Here is a 21,670-nt window from a genome sequence, read left to right as displayed (position 1 = left end):
GATATAGTAGGAGAATTGCCTATAGAACAGTGATAACCAGTCTCTTGGGAAGGAGCTGTGACTGTGGGATGGCAGGGTTATATAGATAGATGGGCTATACTAACAGTGGATTATAGTCTCTGGAAGACTGCTGGGATACAGGTATAGTAGGAGAGGATGTGCCTATAGAACATGATAATAGTCTCTGGAAGGAGTGTGACGTGGAAGCAGTATAGTAGAGAGAGGTCCTATTAGTAACAGTGGATAATAGTCTCTGGAAGGACGTGTGGCTGTGGATCAGAATTATATAGGAAATGATCCTTAGTAAAACAGTGGATAAAGTCTCTGGAAGGGAGTGTACGTGATAGGCAGTTATAGTAGAGAATGTGCTATGAGTAACAGTGATAAATAGTTCTGGGAAGGAGTGTGACTGTGGGATAGCAGTATAGTAGGAGAATGGTGCCATAGTAAAACAGTGGATATAGTCTCGGGAAGGATGGGACTGTGAAGCAGGTATATAGGAGAGATTGTTCTTATATAACAGTGGGATAAGAGTCTCTGGGAAGGGAGTGACCTGTGGATAGCAGTATAGTAGGGAAGATGGTGCCTATAGTAACAGTGATAATAGTCTCTGGGAAGGAGTGACGGTGATAGCAGTGTGGGTCATAGTAACATGGATATAGTCTCGGGAAGGAGTGTGACTGTGGAGCCAGGTATAGTAGAGAGATTGGTGCCTTATAGTAACAGGATAATAGTCTCTGGGAAGGAGTGTGACTGTGGATAGCCCTATAGTAACAGTGGATAATAGTCTCTGTGTGACTGTGGATAGCTTATATAGGGAGAGATGGTGCCTATATAACAGTGGATAATAGTCTCTGGGAAGGGAGTGTGACTGTGGATAGCAGGTATAGTAGGGAGAGATGGTGCCTATAGTAACATGCTCTGGAAGAGTGTGACATAGCAGTAGTATGGTGCCTATAGTACAGTGAGAATAGTCTCTGGGAAGGAGTATAGCAGTAATCTGTGGATAGCAGATATAGTAGGAGAGATGGTGTGGATAATAGTCTCTGAATGTGAAGGTATAGTCTATAGTAACAGTGGGATAATAGTCTCTCTCTACTATTCTACCATAAATTTACATAAGGTACATTCAGATTTACTATTACCCAACACTGAAGGTCTGGATTGTTAAACCTTAGATTTGGCAATAATGACATAGTGTTTCCCCAAATAACAATGGTAGCTTCCTTAAAATGCTTCCACCATCTGTCCAGAGGAAGTTTTAAATATTAATGAACCCCTCCATGTGCCACTAACTCCTGGAATTCTCAAAGACTAGAACAGAAAGTAGGAGCTTGGGCTGTAACATCTCATTGCTCCGGGAGCCAATATCACTAGAGCCTATTCCATATCAAATACATTGGATATTCCTTTAGTCTGAGGTTTGTGCAGAGAATGGCAGTTCCACAGGTTCTTTTCTACTGAAGACCGAGAAGAACAGATCGGCTGAGGCCAACAATATATGGCAGCTCCAGTTCCTGCATTCATAGGAATGTGCTACAAATAACTCACAATTTCATTCTTTGTTGTATTTAATGAGAAACACTAAATGGAGGATGAAGTATACAGGTATGGGACCTATTATACAGAATGCTCGGGGCCTGGGGCTTTCCGGGATAATTGATCTTTCTGTAATTTGGATCTTCATACCTTAAGTCTACTAGAAAATCATGTAAACATGAAATAAACCCAATAGGCTGGTTTTGCCTTCAATAAGGATTAATTATATCTTAGTTGGGATCAAGTACAAGTTATTGTTTTATTATTACAAAGAAAAAAGGAAATCAGTTTTATTTGATTATAATGGAGTCTATGGGAGCCTGTATTTATAATGAAGTCATGTGCAAACAAGGGAGCAGGTTAAAGGAGAACTAAACCCTAAAAATGAATTAGATTAATAATGCCACATTTTATATACTGAACTTATTGCACGAGGCTAAAGTTTGAGCTTGTCAATAGCAGCAATGATCCAGGACTTCAAACTTGTCACAGGGGGTCACCATCTTGGAAAGTGTCTGTGACACTCACATGCTCAGTGGGCTCTGATTGGCTGTTGAGAAGCTAAGCTTAGGGCTCGTCACTAATTATCCAGCAGAAAATGAGCTTCCCTGGCTGTAATATAAGCTGATGCTACAGGTTTGCTGATTATTAAATTCTGATGCTAATTGCACTGGTTTCTGTGCTGCCATGTAGTAATTATGTGTATTAATTACTAATCAGCCTTATATTGTGACATTTCTATTCTATGTGTACTGTATATTGTGAGTGGGTCCCTAAGCTCAGTAAGTGACAGCAGCACAGAGCATGTGCAGTGAATCAGCAGAAAAGAAGATGGGGAGCTACTGGGGCATCTTTGGAGATACAGATCTTTACTGCTAAGGGTAAGGCCACACTGGGCGTTTTGGGGAGATTTGGTCGCCTGTCGAACTTTGGGCGACTTTGGAAAACGAAGTGCCCTGTGTGATTAGCGACGGCGTTTTTTCATTTTAGCCGGCGCAGAGTGAGGGAAGGCGTTTGGGGAGATTGGTTGCCGCAAAGACGAGGCAATTAGTCGACAGGCGACCATATCTCCCCTAAACGCCCAGTGTGGCCTTACCCTAAAGGGCTGTGGTTGCCTTGGGCTGGTACAGAAGCACAAAACATAATGTACAACATTTCTACCTACTTCTTTAGTTAGGCTTTAGTTCTCCTTTAAGGAGAGAGTGTGTTACACTGATACAATGTGATACTGCTGCCAACAAACTGTCGCCTTTCTGTTTTTGTCGCTTTACAAGAGAGAAAAGCTGGGAATTGCGATAACAGAAAAGTCACAGGTTGGACAGTCCTACTCTTATTTCGGTATGAGGAATCATATTAAATTTTCATTTTTGCGATAGTTCCCCTTTAATAAGAACAGGGCGCCAGGTTGGGTGGTGAGCAGGGTATGCTTGGGGTCGACCTGTGCATCACTAATACATAGGAAATATGGTGATCACAGGGTGTTGGTTAAAGGACTGCGCCAAGGAGCACTGTACATTAACTCTAGAACATGACTGAATTTTACAGGGTAGGGTGATATTTCTCTTTATATGACACCCAAGTTTAATTGCTCTGTGTCCCCTTAGGCAGAGACACACACAAAGATTCGGGGAGATTTAGGCACCTGGGGACTAATCGGCTCTTCTTCGGGCGACTAATCTCCCCGAAAAGCCTTCCCGTTGGCTACAATCTAAATTGCCGGTCGGATGGCACTCGGAGTTTTCCAAAGTTGCCGGAAAATGAAGTGCTCCGAGTGCCATCCCACTGGCAATTTAGATTGTAGCCAACGGGAAGGCTTTTCGGGGAGATTAGTCGCCCGAAGAAGAGGTGATTAGTCACCAGGCGACTAAATCTCCCTGAATCTTAGCAGGTCTCTGGCCTTAGGCCAAAGGCACACTGGATATTTTGTGGCCTGGGATAATATGCACTACCAGGGGTAGCAAAGGGCCCCTCGTCAGTGGAAAAGAAACTGGGGACCTTTGTTGCCCCTGGTAACGCAGATTTATCACAGGTGACAAAACATCCCATGTGCCAGTCATTACAATCAGTTGAAATTTGTTTTATTCCCAGATGACCTTGGATTGTTTTTTAATCTGTGATCCACCGACAAATCAGGCACAAGGACCAACTGAAATTATTTTTTTTTATTATTTAGACTCTCCTCTTTTTAAATTAAAGCCGATAAAAATCAGATCCCAAAAAAAAAAAACAAACAAAAAAAAAAACGCGCTACTGTTTTGCCTTTGTTTCTTTCAGAAGCCCCGTGTTTGCTACTCAGTAGTATACTGTACTCCCATAAGGCAAACGGAACAGAATCGGTGGCAGGAGAACGGCGCCTTGAGCCCATTCAGTGGTGAGCGGTGGCACTGAAGAGGTTAACAAGCACATTTCACATGAAGGATAAAAAAAAATAAAGACAAACAAATGACATTTCGTGGCGTGCACAAACACTGTTGCTGGGTACAAAGCGCGGGCCTCCCAGCGACTCTCTTACACTACGTTAGAGATCTCAGACGAAAATTAAAAAGAATACGTGTTATTACAGCTCCAAAAAAAGCCAGAATTTATTCTTTGGCAGTAGTGGTTCCTTTAGGCCAAGAGAAGGGCGGGGCAGATGTTCACAGAGGGGATTGGTTACGGAGCGGCTCCAACATGGTGGCTTAGCTGATACTGAGCTGCGCAAAACCTACAAGCTTCCCGTCATCCGGAATGTCAGAAGGATCCACTCCAGAGGCCTGGGGAGAGAAACACACCATAAACAAGTTATTTATAAGCAGGGGGTCCCTTACGTGCATATATTATATTATATTATATATATATATATTTATATATATATATATATATATATATATATATATATATATATATACATATATATATATATACATATATACATATATACATATATATATACATATATACATATATACATATATATATATATATATATATACATACACACTATAGGGATAGTTTATTATGTGCAAAGCATGGGGCAAAGAAAACAGGAACAATCCAACATGTTTTTTTGCACTACATGCCCAGCCCTGCAGGCTCCAATGAAATGCAGACACCCCCCCCCCAAGAGCAGCACTAAATTTATAAGCAGGGAGGGGGGCACACAGGCATCCTCCTCCAAAACTTGCACATCATTCAAATGGTTATATACTTACAGAATGTCCTATGGCAGCCAGCAATGACAGGGCTGCCCTAGGCAACCTGGCCGGGGGAGAGTGAGGAGGGGAAGGAGAGCGATGGGGGGGGGGACCACGGAGGGGTAAGTGACAGAGGGGAGAAAGACCGAAGGTAGGGGTAAGCAACGGATGGCAGAATGATGGGAGGGGAGGGATGAGCGAAGGAAGGAAGAGTGAAGATGGGGAGGGGCTAAGCGACAGAGGGGAGAATGACAGAGGGAAGGGGAGAATGACAGAGGGGAGGGGTGAGCGACGGAGGGGAGGGGTGAGCGACAGAGGGGAAGGAGGGGTGAGCGACGGAGGGGAGATCGACGGAGGAGTAAGCGACGGAGTGGAAGGAGGGGAGAGCAACGGATGGGAAGGAGGGGTGAGCGAAGGAAGAGAGATTGACGGAGGGGAGAATGACGTAGAGGTAAGCGACGGAGGGGAAGGAGAGCAACAGAGGGGATAGTGACAGGAGAACAACGGAGGGCAGGAAAGGGAGTAAGACTGAGGGCAAAGAACACAGACCAGGGGTAAGCAGAAGACAATTCTAGATGTAGCTGCCCAGCACCCCCTATCATTGCACTCTAGGCAGCTGCCTCGTCTGCCTACCCCTAGTTCCGGAACTGGGGCCACCTTGTGAGAGTCGGCAGAGCGGGGGAGATTCCAGAGTACGGTTATGTGCAGAGCGCAGCCAGATCACAGAGCTACAGTATATAAGGACATTGCTGACAATTCTGTAAATTACGGCAATAGTCTGGGCAAGGACTTTACCAGTTTCAGCAGAATAAAGGCCCCATACAAAATTGTACAATTGAAGGAGAAGAACTGGACTTCACTGCGGAGCACTGACCACCCAGTGGAATTCATTGAAACCTCACTATTGGCCGGGCCTGATCCCCATATGTAGGTAGTTTTGCTTCCCCTGATACAGGCTTCATGCAGGACAGTGATTTCAGTAATAGAATAATCAGAAAGAAGCCTCAAACCGTACCAATTTGAATGTAACAGATCTGTTTGTCTGAGGTTCATCGACAATCTTCTGCAAATTGGCCGCAACTGAAAGCAGAATAAAGGTTTCATTATATTAACATTAAAAGCAGGTAACCCATTTATTTCTTATAGCGGGTTATGTAATAAAAGGCACTAGGTTTGTCCAGGGGCAGTACCCCATAGCAACCAATCAGCAGGTAGCATTTACTAGTCACCTGTTTAAAAGCAAACATCTTATTGCTTGCTATGGGTTACTGGGTGAACTTCGTGTCTTTTATTACATACGGGGGATAGTAAATCCCACAGGCCTTGGTAGACCAATCGTGGTGGTTGATTTAACCAAATAACTAATTCTGCTACAGATCTCCTGTGTATAGATCCAAAACAGTTGTCTATTCTGAATAATATCTAATCTGCAGCTTTTCGAATATTGATTGGGTCAGGGAAAACTCTGGTTGGCCTAGTAGCCCACCAGGAAGTGTATATGGCCCAACCTTAAAGGGGTTGTTCAACTTTGAGTTAACTTTTAGTATGATGCAGAGAGTAAAATTCTGAGACTATTTGCAATTGGTTTTCATTTTTTATTATTTGTGGTTTGAGAGTTATTTAGCTTTTTATTCGGCAGCTCTCCAGTTTGCAATTTCAGCAGTCTGGTTGCTAGGGTCCAAATTACCCTTGCAACGATAGGAGAGGCCTGAATAGAAAGATGAGTAATAAAAAGAAGCAATAACAATACATTTGTAGCCTTACAGAGCATTTGATTTTAGATGGGGTCAGTGACCCCTATTTGAAAGCTGGAAAGAGTCAGTAAAAGGCAAATAATTTAAAAACCATAAAAAATTGGTTGCTAAAGGTGGCCATAGACATACAGATAATATCGTACAAAATTCAGTGCGTGTATGGTGTGAAATGAGCCGACCTATATCGGCAGAAGACTTGGATATCAGTCGGCTTGTCGATCGGGCTGGACGGAAAATTTTGATTGGATGCCTTTGAAGGGACCCAAACATCGGCCATTGTTATTGCTGAATCGTCAGATACAGGTAGAATTCTATTGTTTCTTCCCGTATATCTACCTGTATATCTGACCATTCAGCTCTACACGTGTGTATTGAAACAAACACTCTTTCGTGGAAAGATTTTCCATACATCTATGGACACCTTTAGAATTGGCCATTCTATACCATACTAAAAGTTAATTTAAATGTGAACCATTCCTTTAATCTAAAAGGGTCTCTACATAATCCAATTGTTTGCAACAGGGCCAAAATGTTCGGATCAGTGGGCAAAATATGCCTTTGAGATGACCAGACCAAATACTCCAATAATAACAGCTACAGCCATGTAAACTTGCCCATTATCCAATCACGTTATCACTATTAGAACTTCCCAAACTGAGCAGTATTGGCCAGGCAAAGGAGACAGGGTAAAACAGAAAAGAATAAATACCTATTACTAAATCTCTGCCATCTACAAGGCCAGCCGAGACAAGTTCCTGCGATACGCCGTCTGCTGTATCTGAAAAACATTTCAAGAATTCCACTTTAACTCTCCCGATAGGAAGAAACATTGTGCAGAAAGAAAACAGGAAGGATTCTGGAACTACATCCTGAACCTAAAGAAACTCCAAGGCTGAGAGATCCAGGATCTCCCAGAAGTGTTTATATTTACCTCTTCCTGGGGTAAACTCAAATCGAATATCATTCAGTTCTTTCTTTGTATTCCTGTTAATATTCAAGAACAAAAGGAGAAGCGTTGTTAAATCTCCAACACTGACTTTTGACATTTAAAATGGAGATGCCGGATCACCCCATGAAGCAGCTGACTAGTATGTTGTGCCACAGACAAGGTTAGCAAACTGGTACCATCCACACATTCATTCCCTGCAGATTTGAATATGATCCAATGTTATGTTTATGTGAGGCTTTAGGGCCTACTTTGCACTCCTTGTTCCCATGTCAAGCTTAAAGGGATACTGTCATGGGGAAAAAAAAAAATTTCAAAATGAATCAGTTAATAGTGCTGCTCCAGCAGAATTCTGCACTGAAATCCATTTCTCAAAAGAGCAAACAGATTTTTTTATATTCAATTTTGAAATCTGACATGGGGCTAGACATATTGTCAATTTCCCAGCTGCCCCAAGTCATGTGACTTGTGCTCTGATAAACTTCAGTCACTCTTTACTGCTGTACTGCAAGTTGGAGTGATATCACCCCCCTTCCTTCCCCCCCCCCCCAGCAGCCAAACAAAAGAACAATGGGAAGGTAACCAGATAACAGCTCCCTAACACAAGATAACAGCTGCCTGGTAGATCTAAGAACAACACTCAATAGTAAAAACCCATGTCCCACTGAGACACATTCAGTTACATTGAGAAGGAAAAACAGCAGCCTGCCAGAAAGCATTTCTCTCCTAAAGTGCAGACACACATCACATGACCAGGGGCAGCTGGGAAATTGACAAAATGTCTAGCCCCATGTCAGATTTCAAAATTGAATATAAAAAAATCTGTTTGCTCTTTTGAGAAATGGATTTCAGTGCAGAATTCTGCTGGAGCAGCACTATTAACTGATTCATTTTGAAAAAAAAAATTTTTCCCATGACAATATCCCTTTAAAGTAAACCTTTAAAAGAAGTAAATGTAAAATTGATGAGAGTGCTATTCTAAGAACTTTTGCAATTTGCATTCATTATTTATTTTATTTTTATTCCAAGCTATTAACATGTACTATTAATATGAATGAATTTTGTTACAACAGCGCCACCTGCTGGTCAGTTTCCCACCAGTCTGACCACCAAGTAGTCAAGGAAGTTGTCAGGAGAAAGAAAGAGGCTGCTCTGATGTTCTTCTGCTTAGGAAAGATTTGAGAAAGGTTTCTAATTTTTTTCCTAAGCAGAAGAACATCAGAGCAGCCTCTTTCTTTCTCCTGACAACTTCCTTGACTACTTGGTGGTCAGACTGGTGGGAAAATGACCAGCAGGTGGCGCTGTTGTAACAAAATTCATTCATATTAACAGCACATGTATCCCTTAATATCTTGGAATAAAAAGAAAATAAATAATGAATGTAAATGACAAAAGTGCTTCGAAAAGTACTCATCAATTTTACATTCACTTATTTTAAGGTTTACTTATCCTTTAAAACAGTTCCATACATGCAAGTTGTCCATCTAAACTGAGCCAGCTGCAAGTAGAACAATCAATGCAGAAATCTGATTGGTTGCCATGAGTTACTGCCTATTGGCAAATGTGCCCAATGTTAATGAATGAGCCCCACTGTTAAATTGCATTTAGGGGCATTTTAACTATTGTTGCCTTAAAGCAAAACTAAACCCTAGCCCCATGCTCCGCCCAACTCCCTGCCTGATCTCCCAAAAGATCTGTATTGGCAACTGACAGAAGAGGATCAGAAGACAGAAGATGGTGCCGTTTAACTCCGCTAAGCAACACTGCAGATTTATTGCAGCTCTAGATACAGGAGACTATTAAAATGCTGCGGGAGGAAGCTTGGAGGGGGCAATGGAGTGGCAGTGGAGGGGGGCAGGGTTTAGTTCTCCTTTAAGAGGCCCCCAAATAGTCTATGGGGCAGTTTTACTAAAGAGCGAAGTGACTAATGCTGGCTCGATTCGCCAGCATTACCGCCTCCAGGCACTTCGCCGGGCGCAGGCGTAATTTCGCTAGCAATAGAGTCAGACGCTAGTGGCCATTCGCACTCTATTGCCAGGCGAATTTTCGCTCTGGCAAATGGACGTTACTCTGCAAATTCACTAAGATGCGGATTTTACTGAACGTTAACTTTCGCCAGACTTTCCTTTGCCAGCTGACCAGATGAAGTGCAATGGAGTGTATAGATCTTCCTCTATCTTCTGTTACATCATATTTTTAGTGGAAAAAGTTTCTAAGTCCCAAAAAACGCTGGCGTCTTTTCCTTTTTTCAGAGTGATAGTCTGCCTTAAGAATTTTTGGGGTAACCGGGTTCCCTCATACATTTTCTAACATATGGAACATAAACTATACAGCGGGCTCATGTGTAGGGAAATATAACAACTCTATTGTCTTTATTAAGGTTCCCTGGACTTGTGTAGTGTAATGTATTTGCTGCAACATATACGTCCATTCAACGTTATCATTCCCCGCCGTATGCAAATTAGCCTCAGCGAAGACCTCTAACGAAGTTGTGCTAGGCATAATTGAACGCTAGTGCATCTTCGCTTTGATTGCCGAAGTAACAATAGTGAAAATTTGCCAGCGTTCCACGCCCTGGATGCAACTTCGCATTTCAGTAAATTAGCGTTGTCTGAGCAAATTTTCGCCTGGCAAAGTGCTGCGATGGCTGCGAAGCTGTCGCTGGAAAATTTTTGCCGCTTAGTAAATTTACCCCTTTGCCTCCAAGAAACAGATTTCCACATTCTGAGAGGCAACTCACACACACGGGTATAGGAGACCTCTACTTTACTCAGGAAGGAAGCAAGGCCATTCAAAATGTCCTATTAAATACTATGAAGCAGAGAGAGGCCCTTACCTTAATCGTAATACTAAGCTGATGGCGGCTTTTGCTTCTTCTTGTGCAGGAGGTGCAGCAGCTGCAAGAGTCGCCTAAACAAAAGGGACAGTATTTGCATCAATATTTTTAATAAATTTCCATCAAATTTTGCTGTGTTTCAATTAAGGGGAGGTTTTTTTAAAGGGGTTATTCACCTTTCAACACTTTTTTCCCAGTTGTTTTCAGATACAGTAGTAGGTGAACAAAAAAAGTCTATTTCTGGTGAGCTTTCACTTTTCCTTTTTGTGTTGTTTTTCTAATAATTTTTTATTTTTAACCTTCATTTAATCTTTCTAAAGCAGCTCTGAGGGGAAGGGGGTTACAGACTCTGTAAACTGTTCTCTACTGATCCATTTCTTATCTTAGTCCCGCTGAGCAGAATCCCTGAGTTTCATTAAAGGGGTGGTTCACGTATATGCTTATTATTATGTTATAGAATGCCCAGTGGTCTTCATTTTTTTTTTTATATAGTTTTTGAATTATTTCTTCTGACTCTTTCCAGCTTTCAAATGGGATCACTGACCCCAGTTAAAAACAAATACTCTGTAAAGCTACAAATGTAATGTTATTGCTACTTTTTATTACTCATCTTTCTATTCAGGCCTCTCCTATTCATATTCCAGTCTCTTATTCAAATCAATGCATGGTTGCTCGGGAATTTCGACCCTAGCAACCCAATTGCTGAAATCGCAAACTGGAGAGCTGCTGAATAAAAAGCTAAATAACCCAAAACCCACAAATAATATAAAATTAAACCAATGGCAAATTGTCTCAGAATATCACTCTCTACATCATACTAAAAGTAAACTCAAAGATGAACAACCCCTTTAGTACAATAGTTATTAATATTCCACAGATGCTGCTGAGAAATGTATTAACTAATGGAGCAAATTGTAACAGTTCAGAATCTGCCCCTGGATCACTGAGCTGTCAGACTAAATATCTTGCATAATTTGCATATCTGTCCTTATACCATTTAGTGAGAGCTGCCATATTTCTTTCCATTGTAGTTGTTCCATAGATACTAATCCCGACCCAGCGTAACATACCTGCCCAGAAGGAGGGACTGGGACAGACACCTGGGAAGGCGGAGCTTGTCCAGCTGGCTGAGGTAGATGAACAGAGGGCTGTGCTGGAGTCTGAAGATATGATGCTGAAGGCTCTGTTGCAGGAAAAAGCTGGAATACCAAAAATATGTATGAATGTACATTGAATGCAATGCAAACGAACCCCTGCAGTAATCAGCACCCCCCCCCCCATTAGTCCTGTCATGTGACACCCCTAGACTCAGAAATCCACTTGGGACTCTTAAAGGAGAAGGAAAGCCGTTTCACACTTGGGTATTTACATACCTGAAAACCTGGGCCGGTGCTCCTATCAGCAGAAAACTGCACCGGCCCAGGGTTATACCAGTGAGCACCACGGAACGATCCTCTTCCGGCTTCTTCATTCTTCAAATTTCCCGGGGCAGACGCATGCGCAGTAGAATGAAATAGCCGACTTTTTAGTTAAAGTTCAGCTTTTCACTCTAATGCGCATGTGCAGCAGCGAGAAGCATAAAGGAGCCTGAATAGAATTGCTCCGTGGTGCTCACTAGTATAACCCCGGGCGCACCAGGTAAGTCAATACATTCACTTGGGGTGCCTAACATTTTGGCACACTCAAGTGTGAAACAACTTTCCTTTTCCTTTAAAGCAGAACTAAACCCCCCGTTAATCAAAAATCATCATCCCCTTCCGTCCATTGGCCCCTCTCAAAGCTTTCTCCATGTACATTGGCATAATTATGCAGAGTAGCGCAGAGGAGCTCTCCGGCGCCACTCTTCTTTTTCTTCAGCAATCTTCGGAGCTTTCCGCGCATGTGCAGTAGGCACGAATACCAGAATGGTCCCAATTGTGCATGCGCGAAAAAGCTCTGTGCCGGTGCCCACTTCCGCGAGGAACCATAAGACACAGAAGATGGCGCCGTAAAGCTCCGCTGCGCTACTCTGCATGAATATGCCAAGGTACATGACAGGGACACTTTTCCCACTGCTTTACTAATGAGGGAAAAAGCAGTGAGGGGGGCCAATGGACGGAAGGGGATGGGGATTTTTGATTAACGGGGGGGGTTTAGTTCTCCTTTAAAGTTTCCAGGCCCAAAAATAACAAGGCCTTGCAGAATTGTGCCCCCTGCTGGTTGCCCTGACATTGCTAGAAATGTTCTACAGTGGCTTCTCTGTAGTGACATCCCAGATATCTATCAGCACATCATTCTACCTTTATATACAGTGAAGATGGAATTTTGTACTCACCTCTGAGTTTTGTAATGAATCTTTTACACGTGGAGACTATGGTAAGAAAAAACCAACAAGATTATTAGGCGTTGTATTTATACAACACTGCCGTATTTTATTTATTTATACAGAGATTATTCCTCAAACACGTTACTCCCTGCCCCAGTGGAGCTTACAATCTAATGTGCTTATGACATACACACACACACACACACACACACACACAGCAGGATCAATATGATCAGAAGACAAACATACAAGGCATTTTAAAACACAGTTACCAGTTTAACACACGGATGGCTCCCACTCGAAATCTTGTGTATTCCGGGTCTTGCTTTGTAATATCTCTTATAGCCAGGACCACTATTTTGGCAAACGTCACAGCTCTTTACTGAACATTCCCTTGGCTTTAGGCAACCTTTACCATGACTATTTAATCCCTATATTATTACCCTAAATTCTTAAATCCCTTACAGCCTCCATAGTGCACACCCCTGTCAGCCCCACTTTCTCTTGCCCCCTCACCAATGATGTGATCATCACTCAGGGCTTGGGGTGAAAGACGTAGTAGGCTGGACATAATACATAGTGGTGCTCCAATGTAATCCATTATCTAGTTCTCTTCATGGTGCACACATATTATGGGATGAAGAAACCCAAAAATGACACCAATAGGCTGTTAGTTCTGAGAAAAGATTGTGACAGCTGTGTGCACTTAAGGGCAAGTTACAAAGTGTAATAACCACAATCTGCCATGTTTTTGCACCCCCATGCAGTTATTTTATTTTGCAAGGGTTGGAATGTATTTCCGCCAGTTGCTGGGCAATAGGGGAGCTCCTTTCATCCGTTTGCAATTCACACAGAAGCTTCATGTATGTCATTATGAGCAACAGGCAGGCAGCTTGTGACTATTCCCTTCATTTACTGCATTTGGTGCAAAGATTAGGAATACTGCATGTAGGTACAGTGTGCAAACCAGTACCAGTGTCAAAGGTAAGTGTTAAATGCAGGATTCCCTTGCTCACAGCACTGGGCACAGGTGTAACTAAATCACAACTGCAGTGATGAGGTGCAACTGCCACATTCATGGGGTTTTTGCACCTAGTACTGTGCTGCTCTTTATAAATGAGGCCCAGTGTGTAAATCTATACTGTATTTCAGTCAGCAACACACTGCAATATCCCTAGGGAAATGTCACATCCTATACATGAATGTCAATGCAAAAAACATCATGTGCTCCATAAAAACTTCCACTGATGTGTGAGTGATGTCAGTAGCACTCGCCCTCACCCTAAGCTGTAATACGGCCGCTTTTCCCTCTTCACTCTCTTCATCCAGCTCGTCGTCGCTCCATTCCCAGCCGCCATCTTCTGTTTTATGGAGCCGACCACTTGAACCCGGCACTCTCCTGACCTGCAAAGGTTGAACAGAAACAATGAGGTACATTCCGGAGCCCACATAACGGGAATCATGATATTCGTTATCACCCCAACTCTAGCAACGGAACTGCTGCCAGGTCTCTCACTCTCTGGGGTGGTGCCATAAGCTTCAGTATATCATTATTGCTTTATTTATACAAACACAGGGTAATATGGCAGCCCGGAGCATGTTTAGAGTGTTTATTAAATGTTAAGCATGGCCTAACTCTATTGCACAATATTGCTCAACTTAAAATGGTGGTTCACCTTTACGTTAACTTTTAGTATGTTATAGAATGGCCAGTTCCAAGCAACTTTTCAATTGGGTTTTATTACTTATTTTTTATCATTTTTTTAAATTTATTTGCCTTCTTCTTCTGACTCTTTCCAGCTTTAAAATAGGGGGTCACTGACCCCATCTAAAAACAAATGCTCTGTAAGGCTACAAATGTATTGTTATTGCTTTTTATTTCTCATCTTTCTATTCAGGCCTCTCCTATTCATATTCCAGTCTCTTATTCAAATCAATGTATGGTTGCTAGGTTAATTAGGACCCTAGCAACCAGCTCACAGGAAACTGCAAACTGGAGAGCTGCTGAATAAAAAGTGAAATAAACTCAAAAAACACAAATAATAAAAAATGAAAACCAATTGCAAATTGTCGGAGAATATCCCTCTCTATATCATACTAAAATGTACTAAAGGTGAACAACCCCTTAAGAGGAACGGCTAATGAAGGGGGGAGGCAAAAGGCAGCATAAGAATTTCTATACCGCATGTGTATATAACAGGAAATTGTTTCTTACTTACCGTAATTTCTGTTTCCTGGTCACCTTCCATGGCAGCATTCACCAATGGGTTAATCGCCTTCCAGGCCAATGGACAGGACCTCCCCCAAAGTTTAAATGGTCAGCCCCTTCCTTCCCACACTTGTCTTAGTTGTAAAGCTTACCTCCTCCAATTGTTATTGGGTGGGAAATTCCCTGGTGAATGCTGCCATGGAAGGTGACCAGGAAACAGAAATTACGGTAAGTAAGAAACAATTTCCTGTTTTCCCTAGTCACCCATGGCCAGCATTCACCAATGGGAACTACCAAAGCTGAAATTAGGGAGGGACAATAACTTAGTGAAGAAATAATTGCTTTATTCAGCAAATTGCACAACAGACTGTAACACCTTCCTCCCAAATCTTGCTTCCTGAGAGGAAAGGACATCCAACTTATAATGCCTTATAAACGTGTTGACCGAAGACCATCTTGCGGATCTACATATGACTTCAGGTGATGCTTTTGCCTCAAAAGCCCAGGAACTCGCTAGAGCTCTAGTTGAGTGAGCCTTAAGGCCCTGGGGAATCTTCCTGCCTGCTACGCTGTGAGCCTTTGCAATAGCCGTAGTAATCCAAGAACTTATTGTCTTCTTAGAAGGAGCTTTGCCTTTCCTGAAACCACAGGGGATAACAAACAAATGTTCTGACCTCCTCCAAGAGCTTGTTCTTTTTAGGTAGATTTTTATCGCTCTCACCAGATCTAAGGTGTGCCACCGAGCCTCTTTCTCGGTCTTTGGATCTGGGCAAAATGAGGGAAGTATTACCTCTAAATCCATGTGGAACCTGGAAACCACTTTTGGCAGGAACTTGAAAGCAGGTCTGAGCACTACTTTATCCTTAAAGATGGTAGTAAATGGTTCCGTAGCACACAAAGCGGACAATTCTGCCACACGACATGCTGAGGTGACTGCTACTAGCAGGATAACCTTTAGCGTAAGGTTCCATAGTGAAGTGCTTTTCAGCGGCTCAAAAGGTGGGCGTGTTAATGTATCTAACACAAACGGAAGATCCCATGGTGGTGCCATCCCCCGCACATTCGGCTTTACTCTCATCAGAGCATTAAAGAACCTTTTCACCAGAGGCTCTAGGGCCCAACTTTTCTCTGTCAAGGCTGAGATGGCTGACACTTGTACTTTGAGTGTGTTACAATGTAAACCTTTTTTGTATCCCGCAAACAGAAAATCTACTATAAGTGAATCTGTTGCCTCTATCGGATCTTTCCCTGCAGCCAAGGAGAACATAACGAATTTGTCCCAAATTTTGTAATACTGTACTGAAGTTGAACTCTTCCTAGATTTTAGAAGGAAATCCACTACTTCTTCGTTCAAATTCAGACTTAGCAGTTTCCTCCTTTCAACCGCCATGCCATCAAAGCCAGGCGATTTCTTTCCTGATATTGGCACATCCTTTGGGATAGCCACCCAGGGAATTCCGGAATTTTCTTGGGTTTTCCCAAAGTCAATCTGAGAAGCAACGGAAACCATGGTCTCCTTGGCCAGAAGGGGGCCACCACTATCGCTTCTGCTGACTCTAGGTCTATCTTCTTCAAAACCTTCCAGATGAGAGGGATTGGGGGGAACACATAGATCAACCCCTTTGACCAATCTTGGGATAAGCCGTCCACTGCAGCCGCCTCTCTGCATGGGAATCTGGAATAAAACGTGTCGCATTTTCTGTTTTCCACTGACGCCATGGCATCCACTTCTGGCATTCCCCAGATATTTACCAATTCCTGAAAGATCTCGCTGTGCAGGCTCCACTCCCCGGGATCTAGGAGGGTTCGGCTCAAAAAATCTGCTTTTGTATTTTTTTCCCCTGGTAGGTGTACTGCTGTCAAGTTTCTTAGCCATCTTTCCGCCCAGTGGAAGATGTGACTTGCTTCTTCTAATAGAGCTAGGCTTCTGGTGCCTCCCTGTTTTTGAACATAGGCCACCGCCGAAGTGTTGTCTGACATAACTTTTATGTCTTTCCCCTTTATCGTTCCCTTGAACGAAAGCAGTGCTTCTCTTATTGCTTTTATCTCCAGAATGTTTGAGGGGACCTGCTTCAAATCCCAAGCGCCTTGGGCGTAATCTTCTTTCAAGTGTGCGCCCCAACCTACCTCCGACGCATCGGTTGTCAGAATAATCCAGTCTGGCTCTTCCAGATACATACCTCTTGCCAGGTTTTCTTGACTGCACCACCAGTCCAGCTTGACCTCAGCGCTTGAGGTAGTCTCAACTTCTGTACAGTTTTTTGTGTGGAATCCTCACCTTTCTTAGCAGAAAGTTCTGCAGGCCCCTCGAATGCCACCTTGCCCACTTCACCACCTGGATAGTGGAAGACATTAAACCTAAAACTTTTAGACAGTGATGTACTGACACGGTCGACCGGAACCTGAAATCCTTTACTGCTTGAATCAGTTTCCGCTGCTTTTCCTCTGGCAGACTTACTGTATTTTCTTCTGTCCGAAACTGCGCCCCTAAAAACGTCAGTGATTTTGTTGGGGACAGGTTGCTCTTCTGTGTATTGACCACCCAACCATGCATTTGAAGGAACCTTACTACCTTTTCCGTATGTTCCTCGGACTCTTCCTTCGACGTTGCGGCCACTAGGATGTCGTCCAGGTAGTGATATACAGGTACTCCCTGTTTTCTTAACTCGGCTATGAGTGACACCAGAATCTTTGTGAACACTCTCGGTGATTGAGAAAGGCCGAAGGGAAGACACGTAAACTGAACATGTGTGTCGTCTACCGCAAACCTTAGGAACTTCCTGTGTTCTTTGCAGATGGGCACATGAAAATAAGCGTCCTTCAGGTCTATGTTTGTGAGCCAATCGTCTACTGCGATGGCACGAATTATTGATCCCAAAGATTCCATTTTGAAGCTTCTTTTCTTCAGAAACTTGTTTAACTTTCTCATATCCAGAACTGGTCTTAACGAACCTGAGGCTTTTTTCACTAGGAAGAGCCTTGAGTAAAATCCTTTCGCCCTTTCCTGAGTTGGCACCTCTTCTATCGCCTTTGAGGCAAACAGCTGACTCATATATTCCTGGATGAGAACCAAATTTTCTCCCGATTTTCGGAAAGAAGAGTTTAGGAAATAATTTCTTTTCGGCACCGTTGTAAACTCCAACTGGAAACCGTCCTGGACCGTCTTGCACACCCAACGATCCTGGATATTTTCGACCCAAACGTGGGCGAAGAGGGATAACCGTCCCCCCACCCCCGCTTGAGTCGGGACACCCTCATTGCTGATGTGAGGTGGAGGCTGAAGAGGAAAAAACACCGGTCCTTTTACTATTTCCTCTTGTTCCCTGTCGCCCAGCCCTCCAGGAAGGCTGCCTCGAATACTCTCTACCGGGCCTGTACTGCCTTGAGGCTCCAAAAGGTCTCTCTCTATCTCTGGAGGACGGGTGTTCATATCTTCCCCTTTTGTTCTTTCTTTCTTGAGGAAGAAACACGCTTTTCCCTCCAGAAACTTTTTTGATGATGACATCTAGCTTGTCTCCAAACAACATATCCCCTTCGAAGGGAAGTTGGCACAGATTGGACTTGGAAGCAGCATCCGCCGCCCAAGGCTTCAACCACAAGGCCCTCCTGGCTGCCACTGAGAGTGCCATGGACCTAGCCATAAGATGTACTAAATCAATTGAGGCCTCTGAGATGAAATCGATAGCCATCTTGCAATCCACCAACATCTCGACCAGTTTAGGTCTTTTCACATTAGAAGATACTGCCTCTTCTATATCAGTCAGCCAAACCTTCAACGCCCGTGAGACTGAAGTCAATGCTACTGCCGGTCTGCATGCGGAGCCTGCTGCTCCATACGCTTTTTTGAGATTGAATTCAATTCTCTTTTCCATGGGTTCCTTGAACACCGCTGCATCATCTACCGGTAAAGTGGTTCTTTTAGCTAGTCTCACAACGGCTGCATCCACCTTGGGTGTGGAATCCCAAAATTTTGTTTCGTCTTCCTCAAAGGGATATTTTCTTAAGAATCTCCCGGTTGTTTGAGGTTTTTTATCTATTTTCTTCCATTCCGAAGTCATTATCTCCTTTATTGAGGCATGGACTGGAAACCCCACAGATCTTTTCTTTACTAAAGGAAACAATTTATCTGCTGACGACAGCCTTGTGGCTCCTGTTGGAAAAGTTAAGGTCTGTCGGACTGCTTTTATTAGCGGCTCAATTACAGCCAGGTCAAAGCCTGACTCATCCTCTGAGTCAAATTCCTCTTCCTCCGAAAGCAATGGAGACATGATCCCAGTCGTATCCGTTAACTCGCCTTCAGACACTTCTGACAATGATTCAGTTTGTCTCGCATGAGACTGCCTGGGTCTCTTTCGGGCACCTGCTGCCTCCTGGAAGCCTTGCACTACAGCTTGTTTGATCACTGCTGCCAGAGAATCTGCAAATGCTTGAGTCTGCATGACTGGTGCTACTGGTTCTTCCTGAACTTTCGTTGCAGGCGTATGCTTTTCCGGAGCTTTATCCTTTTTTTCTGAGGCAGGAAGACTGGTAAAACAAATAAAAACCATTAGTACCGCTACTGCTTCTCTCTCTTTTTTCCTTCCTCAGTACCTTACCTCACCTTTTCCCCTTAGGCTGGGGTGTTTTGGCAGGCATCACCGGATCCATGTGTATACTGTATAACAAAAACACATTGTCAGATTGATCCATAGGCAATACAGGTAGGGCTTACAGACCCTCACATACCTGCTGACCGACTTCTGTGCTCTCTGCATGTAGTCAAAATGGCCCCCGCAGGTAATTGCTGGCAGCTATTTATGCCCCGCTGATACTCAGCATAAATCATATAGGGACCTCTCTGCTGCCTTATCCCATATGCCCCATGCTTAATACATGGCGAACGCCATGAATACTTATCTTATTTGGCGCCAGCGCCTCCTTTGACGCTCCGCGTCGAAATGCCCTCAACCAAGATGGCGGCGCCCGCACTTCCGCTTCCTGTTTCTGCTGCAGGGACGCGGCCCCAAGCTGAGCGGCTCCATAGCCGCATTCTCCGCGGCGGTGACTAGGGCGCCTTCTATCCTCCTGGTAAGCGGAACTGCTGGCGCCAAATGGATCCTTGGCCTACTGCACCTCTGCAGGGCCCCACGGTTAGTGTGCCTTCTACCTAGCCCATCCCAGGGCGGCAATAGGCGGCCTTTGGCAATCCTGTGCCAACGCTTATGGCTTCCATAGCTAACCCCTACACAGGGGAGCTTAGGACTTCCAGCGCCCGGGGGGGGGAAAGAGAGAGCCAGAACCACCCCCCACGCTGGGATAGATAAGAGGCAAAAAGCCCCTGCTTGATGTTCCATGTAATCCATCGGCCACTGGACAGGACAAAAAAAGACAAGTGTGGGAAGGAAGGGGCTGACCATTTAAACTTTGGGGGAGGTCCTGTCCATTGGCCTGGAAGGCGATTAACCCATTGGTGAATGCTGGCCATGGGTGACTAGGGAAATATATATATATATAAATAATTAATTTAACCAATTAATCTCCAAATGGTTACCATCATCCACAAAGCTTCTCTTTTTAAAACATTTCTATCCTATGTTAATTAATTATACGACACTTCCAATTCCTGCAGAACACTATTTTGTTAATACTTTGTTTTAATAAATTAAAAAAAAAAAAAAAAAACTGCCATGAGATGGCTTCCTTTGATTGGCTAAACTTCTTATAATAATCTCTCTGCTAATGAATCCAGTTAAAGAGGATGTTTGCCCTTATATTGTATTCATCTGATAGATGGATTCTAAGCAATTTTAAAGTCTTCATGATTAATTCTGTATGGTCTTTGCATTATCAATTTGCCTATTCTGCTTATTTCCAGCCTGCAACGGGTTGTCAGGGTCTCCGACCTACTGACACAAATCAACTGAAAGGGTTTCGGATTTTATGTTTATTCCTATTTGTATTAGCAAATCTTGCTTTTCTGGCTCACTCCCTTCCATTATGACTACAACTGCTACCTGAATGCTTGAGTAATTGCATCTTCAAATACAGAATCAATGGTCAAGGCATTCTGGGTGCTGAAATTCTGCCACGTCTTAGGGCCTGAGGTTAAAGGAGAACTAAACCTTAAAAATTAATAGGGCTAAAAATGCCATATGTTTTATACTTGACTTATTGCACAAGGCTAAAGTTTGAGCTTGTCAATAGCAGCAATGATCCAGGACTTCAAACTTGTCACAGGGGGTCACCATCTTGGAAAGTGTCTGTGACACTCACATGCTCAGTGGGCTCTGATTGGCTGTTGAGAAGCTAAGCTTAGGGCTCGTCACTAATTATCCAGCAGAAAATGAGCTTCCCTGACTGTAATATAAGCTGATGCTACAGGTTTGCTGATTATTAAATTCTGATGCTAATTGCACTGGTTTCTGTCCTGCCATGTAGTAATTATCTGTATTAATTACTAATCAGCCTTATATTGTGACATTTCTATTCTATGTGTACTGTATATTGTGAGTGGGTCCCTAAGCTCAGTAAGTGACAGCAGCACAGAGCATGTGCAGTGAATCAGCAGAAAAGAAGATGGGGAGCTACTGGGGCATCTTTGGAGACACAGATCTTTACTGCTAAGGGTAAGGCCACACTGGGCGTTTGGGGAGATTTGGTCGCCTGTCGAACTTCGGGTGACTTCGGAAAACGAAGTGCCGTGTGTGATTAGCGCCTGCGTTTTTTCATTTTAGCCGGCGCAGAGCGAGGGAAGGCGTTTGGGGAGATTGGTTGCCGCAAAGACGAGGCGATTAGTCGACAGGCGACCAAATCTCCCCTAAACGCCCAGTGTGTCCTTACCCTAAAGGGCTGTGGTTGCCTTGGGCTGGTACAGAAGCACAAAACATAATGTATGACATTTCTAGCTACTTCTTTAGTTAGGCTTTAGT

General features: G+C 43.5%; 2 protein-coding genes across 2 annotated transcripts in view; both read right to left on the bottom strand.

Moving 5' to 3' along the window:
* Window positions 1-3,686: 3,686 nt before the first annotated feature.
* oxsr1.L (oxidative stress responsive kinase 1 L homeolog) overlaps window positions 3,687-21,670 on the bottom strand; it is a 66,031-nt gene continuing 48,047 nt past the window's right edge. Inside the window, 8 exon segments of the mRNA NM_001093445.1 lie at window positions 3,687-4,292; window positions 5,728-5,792; window positions 7,176-7,244; window positions 7,398-7,450; window positions 10,249-10,322; window positions 11,319-11,447; window positions 12,563-12,598; window positions 13,835-13,957. Of these exon segments, the coding sequence (NP_001086914.1) occupies window positions 4,218-4,292; window positions 5,728-5,792; window positions 7,176-7,244; window positions 7,398-7,450; window positions 10,249-10,322; window positions 11,319-11,447; window positions 12,563-12,598; window positions 13,835-13,957 (624 nt within the window). The 3' untranslated portion in view covers window positions 3,687-4,217.
* Window positions 17,019-20,909, bottom strand: LOC108718714 (lamina-associated polypeptide 2-like). Its single transcript, XM_041565764.1, has 2 exons — window positions 19,488-20,909; window positions 17,019-19,416 (listed from the first exon to the last, which is right to left on the bottom strand). Exon 2 carries the CDS (start codon window positions 19,307-19,309, stop codon window positions 18,017-18,019), a length of 1,293 nt encoding a protein of 430 aa, XP_041421698.1. The 5' UTR covers window positions 19,310-19,416; window positions 19,488-20,909; the 3' UTR covers window positions 17,019-18,016.

This window comes from Xenopus laevis, chromosome 6L (genome assembly GCF_017654675.1).
Source record: "Xenopus laevis strain J_2021 chromosome 6L, Xenopus_laevis_v10.1, whole genome shotgun sequence".
In the NCBI taxonomy this organism is placed as follows: Eukaryota; Metazoa; Chordata; class Amphibia; order Anura; family Pipidae; genus Xenopus; species Xenopus laevis.
The sequence above is the reverse complement of the archived record's forward strand: the minus strand, read 5'-3'. Positions and strand labels throughout refer to the sequence as shown.

Excerpts from the sequence above, each read along its gene's own strand:
- LOC108718714 (XM_041565764.1), bottom strand. The coding sequence starts at position 19,309 with ATGGTTTTTATTTGTTTTACCAGTCTTCCTGCCTCAGAAAAAAAGGAT.